This window comes from Erinaceus europaeus, chromosome 20 (assembly GCF_950295315.1).
Source record: "Erinaceus europaeus chromosome 20, mEriEur2.1, whole genome shotgun sequence".
Lineage (NCBI taxonomy): Eukaryota > Metazoa > Chordata > Mammalia > Eulipotyphla > Erinaceidae > Erinaceus > Erinaceus europaeus.
In genome coordinates, this window is record NC_080181.1 from 15,012,579 (window position 1) to 15,025,110 (window position 12,532).

At 38.4% G+C, this 12,532-nt stretch overlaps 1 protein-coding gene across 5 annotated transcripts in view; it reads right to left on the bottom strand.

Moving 5' to 3' along the window:
• KMT2A (lysine methyltransferase 2A) overlaps positions 1-12,532 on the bottom strand; it is a 102,000-nt gene that overhangs the window by 61,318 nt on the left and 28,150 nt on the right. For all 5 annotated transcript variants that reach the window (XM_060179976.1, XM_060179974.1, XM_060179973.1 and 2 more), the window contains one exon: positions 5,476-5,545. In XM_060179976.1, coding sequence (XP_060035959.1) covers positions 5,476-5,545 — 70 coding nt within the window. The remainder of the gene's footprint in view (positions 1-5,475; positions 5,546-12,532) is intronic.

The following is a 12,532-nucleotide window of genomic DNA, read 5'->3' on the forward strand; positions in this document are numbered from 1 at the left end:
GTGATGAAGCCATTATACAACTCAGTAGTGCTTAGTTTCTTTTCACCAAAAAAAAACAAAAGAAAACTTGCTTCAAAGAAATCAAGTAAATGACATTCCACCTTAAAGAACACTTAACTACTTTTTTGATAGAAAAATAACAGTATATGTTTCCAACTAAGTAACTGATAGGCAATCTGATTTTTGTAGGTGAGGAAGGTCTTTTTCTGAATAACAACTATCATCACCATTCCCACGTTCCAACTATATATTAATATTTGAAAACTTGTTTATCATAAGTCATCCCATCTTCCTAATTCAGAGTTTTGGTTTTTAAAAAGTTGAACAAAGTATGTGTTCTTCAAATAATAATATAACATCTTTGTAAAAGAATAAGCTGTGGGCACTTCAACTTCCTACATTTTTTGTTTTGCCAAAATAAACTTAAGAAAGATTTTACTGTATGAAAACATTTCACCCATGAGACATAAGAATAGGATCACTGGGGAGTCGGACTGTAGCGCAGCGGGTTAAGCGCAGGTGGCGCAAAGCACAAGGACCGGCATAAAGATCCCGGTTCGAGCCCCGGCTCCCCACCTGCAGGGGAGTCACTTCACAGGCGGTGAAGCAGGTCTGCAGGTGTCTGTCTTTCTCTCCTCCTCTCTGTCTTCCCCTCCTCTCTCCATTTCTCTCTGTCCTATCCAACAATGATGACAACAATAATAACTACAACAATAAAATAACAAGGGCAACAAAAGGGAATAAATAAATTAAATAAATATTTAAAAAAAAAAAAAAGAATAGGATCACTGAATTCAGTGGCATGTGAGTAAACCAGTGAAGTGAGCTGATTGTGTGTTGATTCACCTATCCCCTTACCTGCAAGTTCTTGAACTAGTTATCCCCAAGGTGCAAAAATAATTTAACTTTACTTGATGTCAAGAACAAAATGGTAGTTTATTACATCAGAGATCATCTATTTGAAATCAAAGAAATTTTCAAGTTAATGACTCAGCTTAATCTGCCACATCCAAAGAAACCTAAGAAAACAAAACTGTTTTCTAAAATTCTCTGCACAAACTGTATTTTCTAACTGTATTAAGAGTTGCCTAGGGAGTCAGGCGGTAACGCAGCGGGTTAAGCGCAGGTGGCGCTAAGCATAAGGACCCGTGTAAGGATCCTGGTTCGAGCCCCCGGCTCCCCACCTGCAGGGGAATCACTTCACAAGCGGTGAAACAGGACTGCAGGTGTCTATCTTTCTCTCCCCTTCTTAGTCTTCCCCTCCTCTCTCCATTTCTCTCTGTCCTATCCAACAACAACGAGATCAACAACAACTACAACAATTAAAACAACAAGGGCAACAAAAGGGAATAAATAAATATTTAAAAAAAAAAGAGTTGCCTAATCTACTGTGTTGTTTCTTCCCTCAGGATTCTGGAATGGTTTACATTCTTCTGAGTATAAAATCTGTCCTTATAGTCACGAAAAGAGATTTATGTCATTATTATGAATATTGTAAGACTGTGAAACAAGTTTTCTAACAAAAGAAAAATCAAGGAAGGTTTTATTGTTGAGTTTTCTAAATGCAAATACATTTCTTACTAATTAATTTGATGTTTCCCCTAACAGGCTAAGGAATTATAAATCCATTCTCAATATATATTCATCACGCAAAGAGGACTAGGAAATAAGCTAGGTTTCATTTCCTAAATAATTATTCCTATCAAGGTAGTGGAAGAAAAAAGACATGAAAGACTTTTGAACAACCATGAAAAAGAGGTTGTTAAATTAACAAATTATGCCCAGTCTCCCCCTGCCAGAGGGGAAGGTTCCCCAGTGGCGAAGTAATGCTACATACAGGTATCTCTCTTGCTCTCTCCCTGCACTCTCAATTTTTCTGTCTCTATCCAATAAATAAATAAAACATTTTAAGTTAATTCATTAACAAACTTAATGCCTATTCTGAAGTGTATTATAAAATTTGCTATTATTACAGAATACTTGCACCTGACCACTTAAGAGGGCTTTTTTAATTCTGAAAAAAAAATCCATTCAACTTTACAAGAAGCTTCTCATATACAAGTTTAAAAAAAAAAAGGTGTATTGCACCAAAGTAAAAAACTCTGGGGTGGATAGGGGGAAAGAGAACAGGTCCTGGAAAAGGATGATAGAGGACCTAGTGGGAGTTGTATTGTTATGTGGAAACCTGAGAAATGTTATGCATGTACAAACTATTGTATTTATTGTGGAATGTAAAACATTAATCCCCCAATAAAGAAATTAAAAAAAAAAAAAAGAAAGCAGAGGGAGTCGGGCTGTAGAGCAGCAGGTTAAGCTTATGTGGCACAAAGCACAAGGACCCGTGGAAGGATCCCGGTTTGAGCCCCCTGCACCGCACCTGCAGGGGAGTCGCTTCACAAGTGGTGAAGCAGTTCTGCAGGTGTCTTTCTCTTCCCCTCTCTGTATTCTTCCCCTCTCTCTATTTTTCTCTGTCCTATCCAACGACGACATCAATGACAATAACTACGACAATAAAAAAACAAGGGCAACGAAAAAGGGAGTAAATAAATAAATATATTTAAAAAAATCTTTAATAACAAAAAAAGCAGAAAAGAGTCTGACTTTGTTGGTAATTTCCATAACCCACAAAACTTTCAAATAACTCACAAATCAGTTTTAATATTTGCTGAGCCTCATTTTGTCAGCTATGAGTGAAGGTTAAACAAAATGATCTCTAAAGTCATTTTCTTTTTTTTTTAATATTTATTTATTCGACCTTGTTGCCCTTGTTTTTATTGTTGTAGTTATTATTGTTGTTGTTATTGATGTTGTTGTTGGATAGGACAGAGAGAAATGGAGAGAGGAGGGGAAGACAGAGAGGGGGAGAGAAAGACACCTGCAGACCTGCTTCACCGCCTGTGAAGCGACGCCCCTGCAGGTGGGGAGGCGGGGGCTCCAACCCGGATCCTTACGCCGGTCTTTGCGCTTTGCGCCACCTGCGCTTAACCCACTGCGCTACCGCGCGACTCCCTAAAATCATTTTCTGATATCAAGATTCCATCACAGTTTAAAAAGAATGTTACTACTTTTTAAATGGCAATGATACTGGAGTATTTTGTTGCCCTTGTTTTTTTATTGTTGTTGTAGTTATTGTTATTGTCATTGATGTCGTTGTTGTTGGATAGGACAGAGAGAAATGGAGAGAGGAGGGGAAGACAGAGAGGGGAAGAGAAAGACAGACACCTGCAGGCCTGCTTCACCGCTTGTGAAGCAAGTCCCCTGCAGGTGGGGAGCCAGGGGCTCCAACCGGGATCCTTATGCTGGTCCTTGCGCTTTGCACCATGTGCGCTTAACCCTCTGCACTACCGCCGGACTCCCTGATACTGGAGCATTTTAAGAGAACCTTTCCCAAATAGAATGGCAATATCACCACCATATGGGAAAGGAAAAATTGTCAATTTAGGTATTTGGATTTGATTACAATAACACACTGTGGCTCTTAATGAAACTGAAATGTTAACTAAGATCACAAACTATGTTAAATCCAAAAGAACAAAAAATATAGCCTACAAAGTCGAGGAGGTAACCACGGCTGTTAAGAAACTTGGGAGTCCGGTGGTAGTGCAGTGAGTTAAGCGCAGGTGGCACAAAGTAAAAGGACCTGCATAAGGATCCGGGTTCAAGCCAACCGCTCCCCACCTGCAGGGGGGTCGCTTCACAGGCAGTGAAGCAGGTCTGCAGGTGTCTATCTTTCTCTCCCCCTGTTGATTTCTCTCTGTCCTATCCAGCAATAACAATAACTACAACAATAAAACAACAACGACAATAAAACAAGGGCAACAAAAGGGGGGGGGAAGAATGTAAAATTTGTATGCCTGAAGTCCTAGAGGCCACAAATTCAATCCCTGGTCACCTTTATGCAAGTTGAATGGTGCTTTAGCCTTATCTCTTGCTTTCATAATAAATAAATCTAGGCCTACAAGTGGTGCACCTGGTAAAACACACACATCACTATGTGCAAGGACTTGGGTTTGAGCCCCAGGTCACCATATAGGAGAGCATGCAAAAGGGGGTGAGGAGAGCTTTCCAAGCAATGGAACAGTATTGTGGTGTGCCTGTCTTTCTCTCCCTTCCCTCTCTCTCTCTCTCTCTCCTCCCTAGAGGAAAGAAAAACAAACAAACAAAAACTTTGAAACATACAGCTACATCATCCTTAACTATACAGTCTATCCTAAAATCAAAGAAAACCTTACAGGGGCCAGGCGGTGGCACACCTGGTGGTTAAGTGCACACACTACAGTGTGCAAAGACCTGGGTTCAAGCCGCTGGTCCCCACCTGCAGGGGAAGATTCAAGAGTGGTGAAGCAGGGCTATAGGTGTCTCTGTGTTTCTCCTCCTCTCTGTCTCCCACTCCCCTCTCAATTTCGCTCTATCCAATAAATAAATAATTTTTAAAAACAACAAAGAAAACCATACAAGAAATCAAAAGACAGCACAGATGAAGAATAATTTTTCATCAAGAGTTACAGCTCTCTCCTATATAGAACCAATTTCTCAAGTTCAATTCTCAGATGTTATTTCCACAAAGGATCATTTCTTAGGAAACTGCTCTAAACAAGCATTTCAGGACATTCTAGGTACTTTCTCAGTCAGAACATAACTTATTTGTTCTGATAAGTCTTGCTTACAAATGGAAATACCTCCATGCCATTTTTATTTTACTATAAAATAGCCTTTTAAGAACAAGGCAAAAAGTTTCATACAATATCAGTATTTTGGTTTCAGTTCTGTAACAACAGAAGATCAAACTTCACCTGTAAAAAATAATGGCCAAGGGATTCGGGTGGTGGCGCAGCGGGTTAAGCGCACGTGGCGCAAAGCACAAGGACCGACTTAAGGATCCAGGTTCGAGCCCCCGACTCCCCACCTGCAGGGGAGTCGATTCACAAGCAGTGAAGCAGGTCTGCAGGTGTCTGTCTTTCTCTCCCCCCCCCCCGTCTTCCCCTCCTCTCTCCATTTCTCTCTGTCCTATCCAACAACAACGACATCAATAAGCACAACAATGTTAAACAACAAGGGCAACAAAAGGGAAAATAAATATTTTTTAAAATAATAAATAAATAATAAAAAAATGACCAAATTACTCCCAAAGTTATATATACTACCAAGTAACTCAAAATACATAAATACGAGGGTGCTCATTATATGTACCTTCAATTGGTCTACAAGAGTTTTCAAACAGTCCATGGAAATGTGCTCCCCATGCCTCAGGTGGATCCCAAAGAAAAGCATAACACATAAGCCAAAATGGCCCAACAAAGAAGAATCCCACAAAGCAGTTTAGTTCATAAACCTTTTCCTATGTAATATGAAGGGAAGGAATGACATGAAACTTTCCTTTATTTTTTACCAACCTTTACATGCAAAGGTGACAGGGGAAGTAAAAATCTCTCAACAGACAAAACTTAAAGGCACCGTGAACTTAATTGATCATACCTGAAGGAGACCTTGTGGGGCTTCGTACTCTGACTTCTTCATCTGAGCCAAAACCTAAGAACTGCTCATCCTACAACAAAGGAAAATAATTTTAAAATCAGAACCAAAACATCAAATGTAAGCATATCCCAAAGAAATGCCCAGAGGAGATATAAACAAATTTGGAAAATTAGCTTCTATATATTAATAATTTATATGACTACTACAAAATAACAACTGAAATAAATGGACCCAGTCATACAGCTTCATTACAGACAAATAGGAGCTGTACATTATTTGAATAATGCATTGAGATATTGAGATGTCATTTCTGGTGCATAGTACACAGGAGATAGCCCTAAATTTCAAACTGTAGATATAACCCCCAAATAATTTAATAAACAACTTTAACTCAAGTAAGCAAATCAGTGCAATGGCAGAAATATACAAACCCATCAAAACAAATAATAGCAATAAAAAGTTAAGTCTACATACATATAAAGAGTAACATAAACAATATCATAATCTCTTGCCTACTTAATATTAATAGAGACTGAATTGCCATAACTGTCAGTTCCTTAAGTCAGGAATCGACATTCAGATATGATTTATTTACATTTGAGATCCAAAGATTCTCAACATGCATTTTATTTTATGGCATCATTTAAAAATGCCCTGTGATAAGAGACTTAATGGTGGGCAGCAGCATTTGTGAATGGTATCATGACTTGACCACACAGAGGGTGAAATGCACTTAAAAGTAACTTAAGGCAGTATCTTATTTTCAGTTACAGTTGGAAAAGGCAAAAGGCACAATCTTCTCCTTACTTCTATCTTTTAATCTACACTTTAAAAAAAAGCAAACCTAAAGGTTCAACCTACTTTGGACAAGTTCTCAAGAAGATAGTATATCAAACTGAGTAGCAGAAATGTGCTGATTCACACAAAGACTAAGAGTTCTTTTCAGAGAGGGAGAGAGAGATTTTCAAATTCCAAAAACAAAGTCCACATAAAACAAGAACATAATACAGAAGGAGGAACAGGTTTTATTGAACCTCCAATTTATATTGATGAGCCTCAAACTAGGTCTCAACAAAAAAAGGCCCCAAATATTCCTCTCAAGAGCAAAGATCTATACATATGTGGGCAATATCAATGGATTATCAGACATGATTCCTCAGGCAGTTTAAAGCAGAGTCAGGTGTTCATCTGTATTATCACTTATTAACCAAGAATCTATGAAGATACATGCAGCCTTTTAGACAAATTAGTAGGTTCAGCTTCTTCTTTTTAAAGATGTGTCTTATTCATTACATTAGAAAAAGTTTCACATGAAACGAAAGGGAATGGGGAGGAGAGAGGGGGCTCAGACCACCACTCTTTGTACATGCAGTGTGTGGGATTAAATCAGGAACCTCGGGAGTCAGGCAGTAGCACAACGGATTAAGCGCAAGTGGTGCAAAGCACAAGGACTGACTTAAAGATCCCCATTCTAAAGATCCCCATTCGAGCCCCCGGCTCCCCACCTACAGGGGAGTCCCTTCACAAGCGTTGAAGCAGGTCTGCAGGTGTCTATCTCTCTCCCCCTCTGTCTTCCCATCCTCTCTCCATTTCTCTCTGTCCTATCCAACAACGACACTAATAACAACAATAATAATAACTACAACAATAAAACAAGGGCATCAAAAGGGAATAAACATTTAAAATTTTTTGATAAAAAAAAAACTTTTGATAATTATAAATAAATAAATAAATCAGGAACCTCAGGCATGCAAGTCTGATGCTGTACCTTTCCCAAAGCCACAGGCTCAGTTATTAAATAAAATGCTTTTGAGGAATAAAAAGACTTGAGTCAAGAATTCATATACTACATAACTGAGAAGCAAGTCTTACTAGAATCTAAAAAGGATTTTGTTCTGAGATTGCTAAGATTAAAGTACATATGAAATAACTAAAATTAGCCTCTTCAAAGATATTTATTTTGGGCGGAGGGTACATAGCATAATGGTTACGCAAAGAGACTTTTATGGCTGAGGCTCCAAAGTCCCAGGTTCAATCCCCTGCTCCACCATAAACCAGAACTGAATAGTGTTCTGGTTTAAAAAAAAAAAAGTTAAGTGAAGAGTCAAAACTAAAATTATTTTTTAAAAAATATATTTATTTGAACAGATTTTTAAAGACTATGTCAAACCGAAATACAAGAAATACCTAGGTATTGCACCAAAGTAAAAGACTCTGTGGTGGGTGAGGGGGAGAATACAGGTCCAAGAAGGATGACAGAGGACCTAATGGGGGTTGTATTGTTATATGGAAAACTGAGAAATGTTATGCATGTACAAACTACTGTATTTACTGTCGAATGTAAAACATTAATTCCCCAATAAAGAAATTTAAAAAATAAAAATAAAAAAAAAATACTCAGGCTCAAGCCTTGCCTCCAACCATATTAAAGGAAGCTTAGTTATAGGTGCTACAGTTTCTTTCTTCTTCTTCTTTATATTTGAAAAAGTGAGCCCTAAGTGGTGAAGCCCTGGAGACAGGAAGGAAGGAAGGAAGGGAAGAAGGAAGGAAGGAAAGAAAATTTAAGAAATGTACTCTAGAATACTCTTTAAAGAACATTTTGTTAATTCATTTCATTTATTTGTAAAAATATTTATTTATTATTATGAAAGAGAGAAAAAGTTACACAAAGATACCAGAGCACTGCTCAGCTCTGGTTTACAGTGGTACAGGGGATTGAACCTGGGATCTTTGGTGCCTCAGGCATGAGTTTTTTATAGAACCATTATGCTACCTCCTCAGCCCCATTTACTTATTTTTATGAGAGATAACTATAGTACTGTTAGCTCCAGCAGTGGTGGTGCCAGTGATTAAATCTCAGAACTCTGGCATGCAAGTCTGGCACATTACCATAGAATATCTCTTGTCCCCAAGTCCTTTTATAATATCTTCTTTCATCATTAAATAAAATCCAAATTCTTACTGTGAATATCATTTAAAATTAAGAAAAAAATATTTTTAAATGTTTTTTTAAAGATTTTCTTTAAATTTTACTAGTAATTTACAAAATTACATGTCAACAGCGGTACACTTCCACACCATTCTCACCACCAGAGCTCTGAATCCCCAAGCTCCCCACTGCAAGCCACCACAGTTCTCCTAAGGTTGCAGACATGAGCCAACTATCATCTTTGTAACTCTGTCTACATTTATACATAACCAACCCTTTCTAATAAAAAAAAATTTGGATTCTTTGTTTTAAAATAAGTTAGGATAACCTCAGAATTACAGCCCTTAATCCCAAATAAATTTCTAGAATTTTAAAACATATTTTTGTTTATTTTATTTATTATTTTTGAAAATATTTTTAAAACATTTTATTTATGTATTAGAGAGAAACTGAGAGGGGAGGGAGAGAGAGACAGAGAAACACCTGCAGCCCTGCTTCACCACTCCTGAAGTTTTCCCCCTGTAGATGGGGGCCAGGGGCTTGAACCTGGGTCCTTGTGCATTGTAATGTGTGCATTTAACCAGGTGTGCCACCACCTGGCCCCTGTTTATTTTATTTTAATGAGAGTGATACAGAAAAATATTCCAGAGTACTGCTCAGCTCTGGTTTGTGGTAGTGCTGGGAACTGAACCTGGGGCATCAGTGTTATCGGGTAATATTTATTTATTTATGCCTTATTGTTACAGTAATTATTGTTGTTATTGATGTCATTGTTGTTGGATAGGATAGAGAAAAATGGATTATACATAAACATATGTATAAGGAATGCCCATTTTATTTTTAATTTTTTAAATTATCTTTATTTATTGGATAGACAGCCAAAAATCAAGGGAAGGGGATGATAGAGAGGGAAAGAGACAAAGAGACACTTACAGTGGAAGGGGATGATAGAGAGGGAGAGAAACAGAGAGACATCTGCAGTCCTGCTTCTCCACTCACAAAGCTTTCCCCCTGCAGGTGGGACCAGGGGCTCGAACCTGGGTCCTTGCACACTATAATGTGTGCACTCAACCAGGTGTGCCACCACCTGGCCCCAATACCCATCTTCTTAATTTGGTTTTTGAAATTAAAGTTCTAAGAGAGCAATCACTTGCTCAAGATCACAATTTAAAACTATAAATAAGTAAATGAATCAAATCTACAGTGCAGTGTGCTATAATTAAAAGTAACATGGTGCTAACTTTCAGATACTTCATAGTTTCTGGTTTCATTCTTTTCCTTCATTACCCTCATGAAACTACGTGCAAATCTATATGCATTTCATTATGACATCTGGAGATTTCAAACGCTCACCAAGGGGACTGTCTAGACTACTCTGCTGAATGCATGGATTTTAAGCTCCAAGTACTGCAATAAGAGATTACTGGAGCAATTGTACATGCAATAAGCAACAGGCGACGCATAGGTGAGATCCTAAAGATTACTCATTTTTTAAAATTTATTTATTTTTCCCTTTTGTTGCCCTTTTTTTTTTTTATTATTGTTGTAGTTGTTATTGTTGTTGTTGATGATGTCGTCATTGTTAACAGAGAAGGGGAGAGAAAGACACCTGCAGACCTGCTTCACCGCTTATGAAGCGACCCCCCCCCCCCCCCCGCAGGTGGGGAGCCAGGGGCTCAAACCAGGATCCTTATGCCGGTCCTTGCGCTTCTCGCCACGTACACTTAACCCGCTGCGCTAACGCCCGACTCCCAAGATTAATAATTTTTAAGAGATCCAAGTTGTTATTATTTTCATTATCAGCAACTTCAGTGATCTTTTTTCCTATTTCAACTATTCACAAAATGTAACTGTAATATAATCTCAATGTTCCCCAGGGTATTGAGTTACCAAGCAGTAATGTAGTTAACTCTACCAATATTTGAAGTTTACTAATGCTTTCTAAAATGACAGCAAGCACTAACTCTTGTCTTACGGTCTTAGAGCTTAGAATTGGAAAGGAGGGGAGTCGGGCAGCAGCACAGAGTTAAGTGCACGTGGCGCAAAGCGCAAGTACCAGCGCAAAGATCCGGGTTAGAGCCTCCAGCTCTCCACCTACAGGGGAGTTGCTTCACAAACGGTGAAGCAGGTCTGCAGGTGTCTATCTTCCCCATCTTTCTCCATTTCCCTCTGTCCTATCCACCAATAAAACAAGGGCAACAAAAGGAACTAAATAAATAAAATATTAAAAAAAAAAGAATAGGAAAAGAGAGGCCAGGCAGTGGTGCACCCAGTTAAGTGTACACATTACAGCATGCAAGGACCGGGGTTCAAGCCCCTGCTCCCCACCAGCATGCTTCATGAAAAGCTTCATGAGTGGTGAATCAGGACTACAGGCGTCTCTCTGTCTCTTTCACTCTCAATCTGTCTCTATTCAATAATAATAAACAAAAGATTTTTAAAAAAGAAAATAACAAGGTAGATTAGTAAGATGAATAAGAATAAATTATAATTTAAAAAAGCTATACTTCTACTCAAGAACTTTCTTTTCACTTAATATACAGACTGACTCCTGCTTTAAAAAAAGTACCTCTCCTTTGAAGAATCCAGTTTAGCCCAAAACAGAAACCATTGTTATGTTAAAGAGAAGTACATTTTTACCTCTAAATTTCTAACTCCAAGTTAGAGGCCTGAATGAAAACCTAAGGAAAGACAAATGGAAAAAGCACTGGGCAGGAACTGAGTCCTTCCTGTCTCTTATTTTGCTCATATCATCCCCTCCAAACGTTGGGTTCTTGGAAGATGTTGTAAGCAAGGTAACAGTGCAGGCTTCCCATGAATTTACACTTGCCTAGAAATCAAAAGACTAAGGCAAAATGTCTACAAAAAGACAACAAAAGGAACTGCAATTAAATCATGTTTGGCACTGTGACATTGTAAGCTTGGACATCCTGAAAGACAGAGGGTACAGGAGACAACATGTTACACATGACCAAGTATTCCTGGGAACTGAGCCCAAACAGCCATTCATCACATACACTTTCCTTGTCAATATGACTTCCTTTGATGAGCATAGCATTCTGAGACAGAATATAAGAGTCATCAAATTTATTCCTTCCAGAGAATGATGTCCTTAGAGATTAGAATGCCAAGTTGTTAACACATTAAACCTTACCTCCAAAGATAGAAAAATACCTTTGTCAAGACAAATACTGTAAAATACTGTTAAGGCATATTTAGCTTCCAGTGGTTAAGGATGCAGTGAAGCAATATCACTTAAGTGAAATCTTATTGTAAAAATATTAATAGTGTAGAATGTCTTTATAATCCCTAGCCAGACACAATGGTAACCTATTATTTAAAAACTTTTCAACATATCTTTACTTGTAAATTCTACTTTACTTATAAACACATTAACATGTGAGAATATTTATTTTATTTATCTTTCACCAAAGTGCTGCTCAGCTCTGGCTTATGGTGGTGTGGGATGAACTTTGGAACCTCAGTCATGAAAGTCTTTTTATAACCATTATGCTACCTCCTCTGCCTGGATTTTTATTTCTTTTTTTTTTTTAATTTTTTTCCCTTTTGTTGCCCTTGTTGTTCATCATTGTTGTGTTGTTGTTATTGATGTCATTGTTGTTGGACAGGACAGAGAGAAATGGATAGAGGAAGGGAAGACAAAGAAGGGGAGAGAAAGACAGACACCTGCAGACCTGCTTCACCGCCTGTGAAGTGAACCTCCTTCAGATGGGGAGCCAGAGGCTCGAACCAGGATCCTTAAGCCGGTCCTTGCACTTTGCGCCATGTGCGCTTAACCTGCTGCCTGGCTCCCAGATTTTTATTTCTTTAAAGAATTATTTTGGGGAGCCAGGTGGTGGCGCACCTGGTTGAGTACACATGTTACAATGTACAAAGACCTAGGTTCAAGCCCTAGGTCCCCAGCTGCAGAGGGAAAGTTTTGTAAGTGGTGAAGCAGGGCTGCAGGTGTCTCTCTTTCTCTTTCTCTCTATCTCCTCCATCCTCTTGATCTGACTGTCTCTATCCAATAAATAAAGATAATAAACTTTAAAAAAATAATTATTATTTTGGGGAGCCAGGTGGTGGTGCACCTGGTTGAGTTGAGTGCACATGTAACAATGTGCAAGG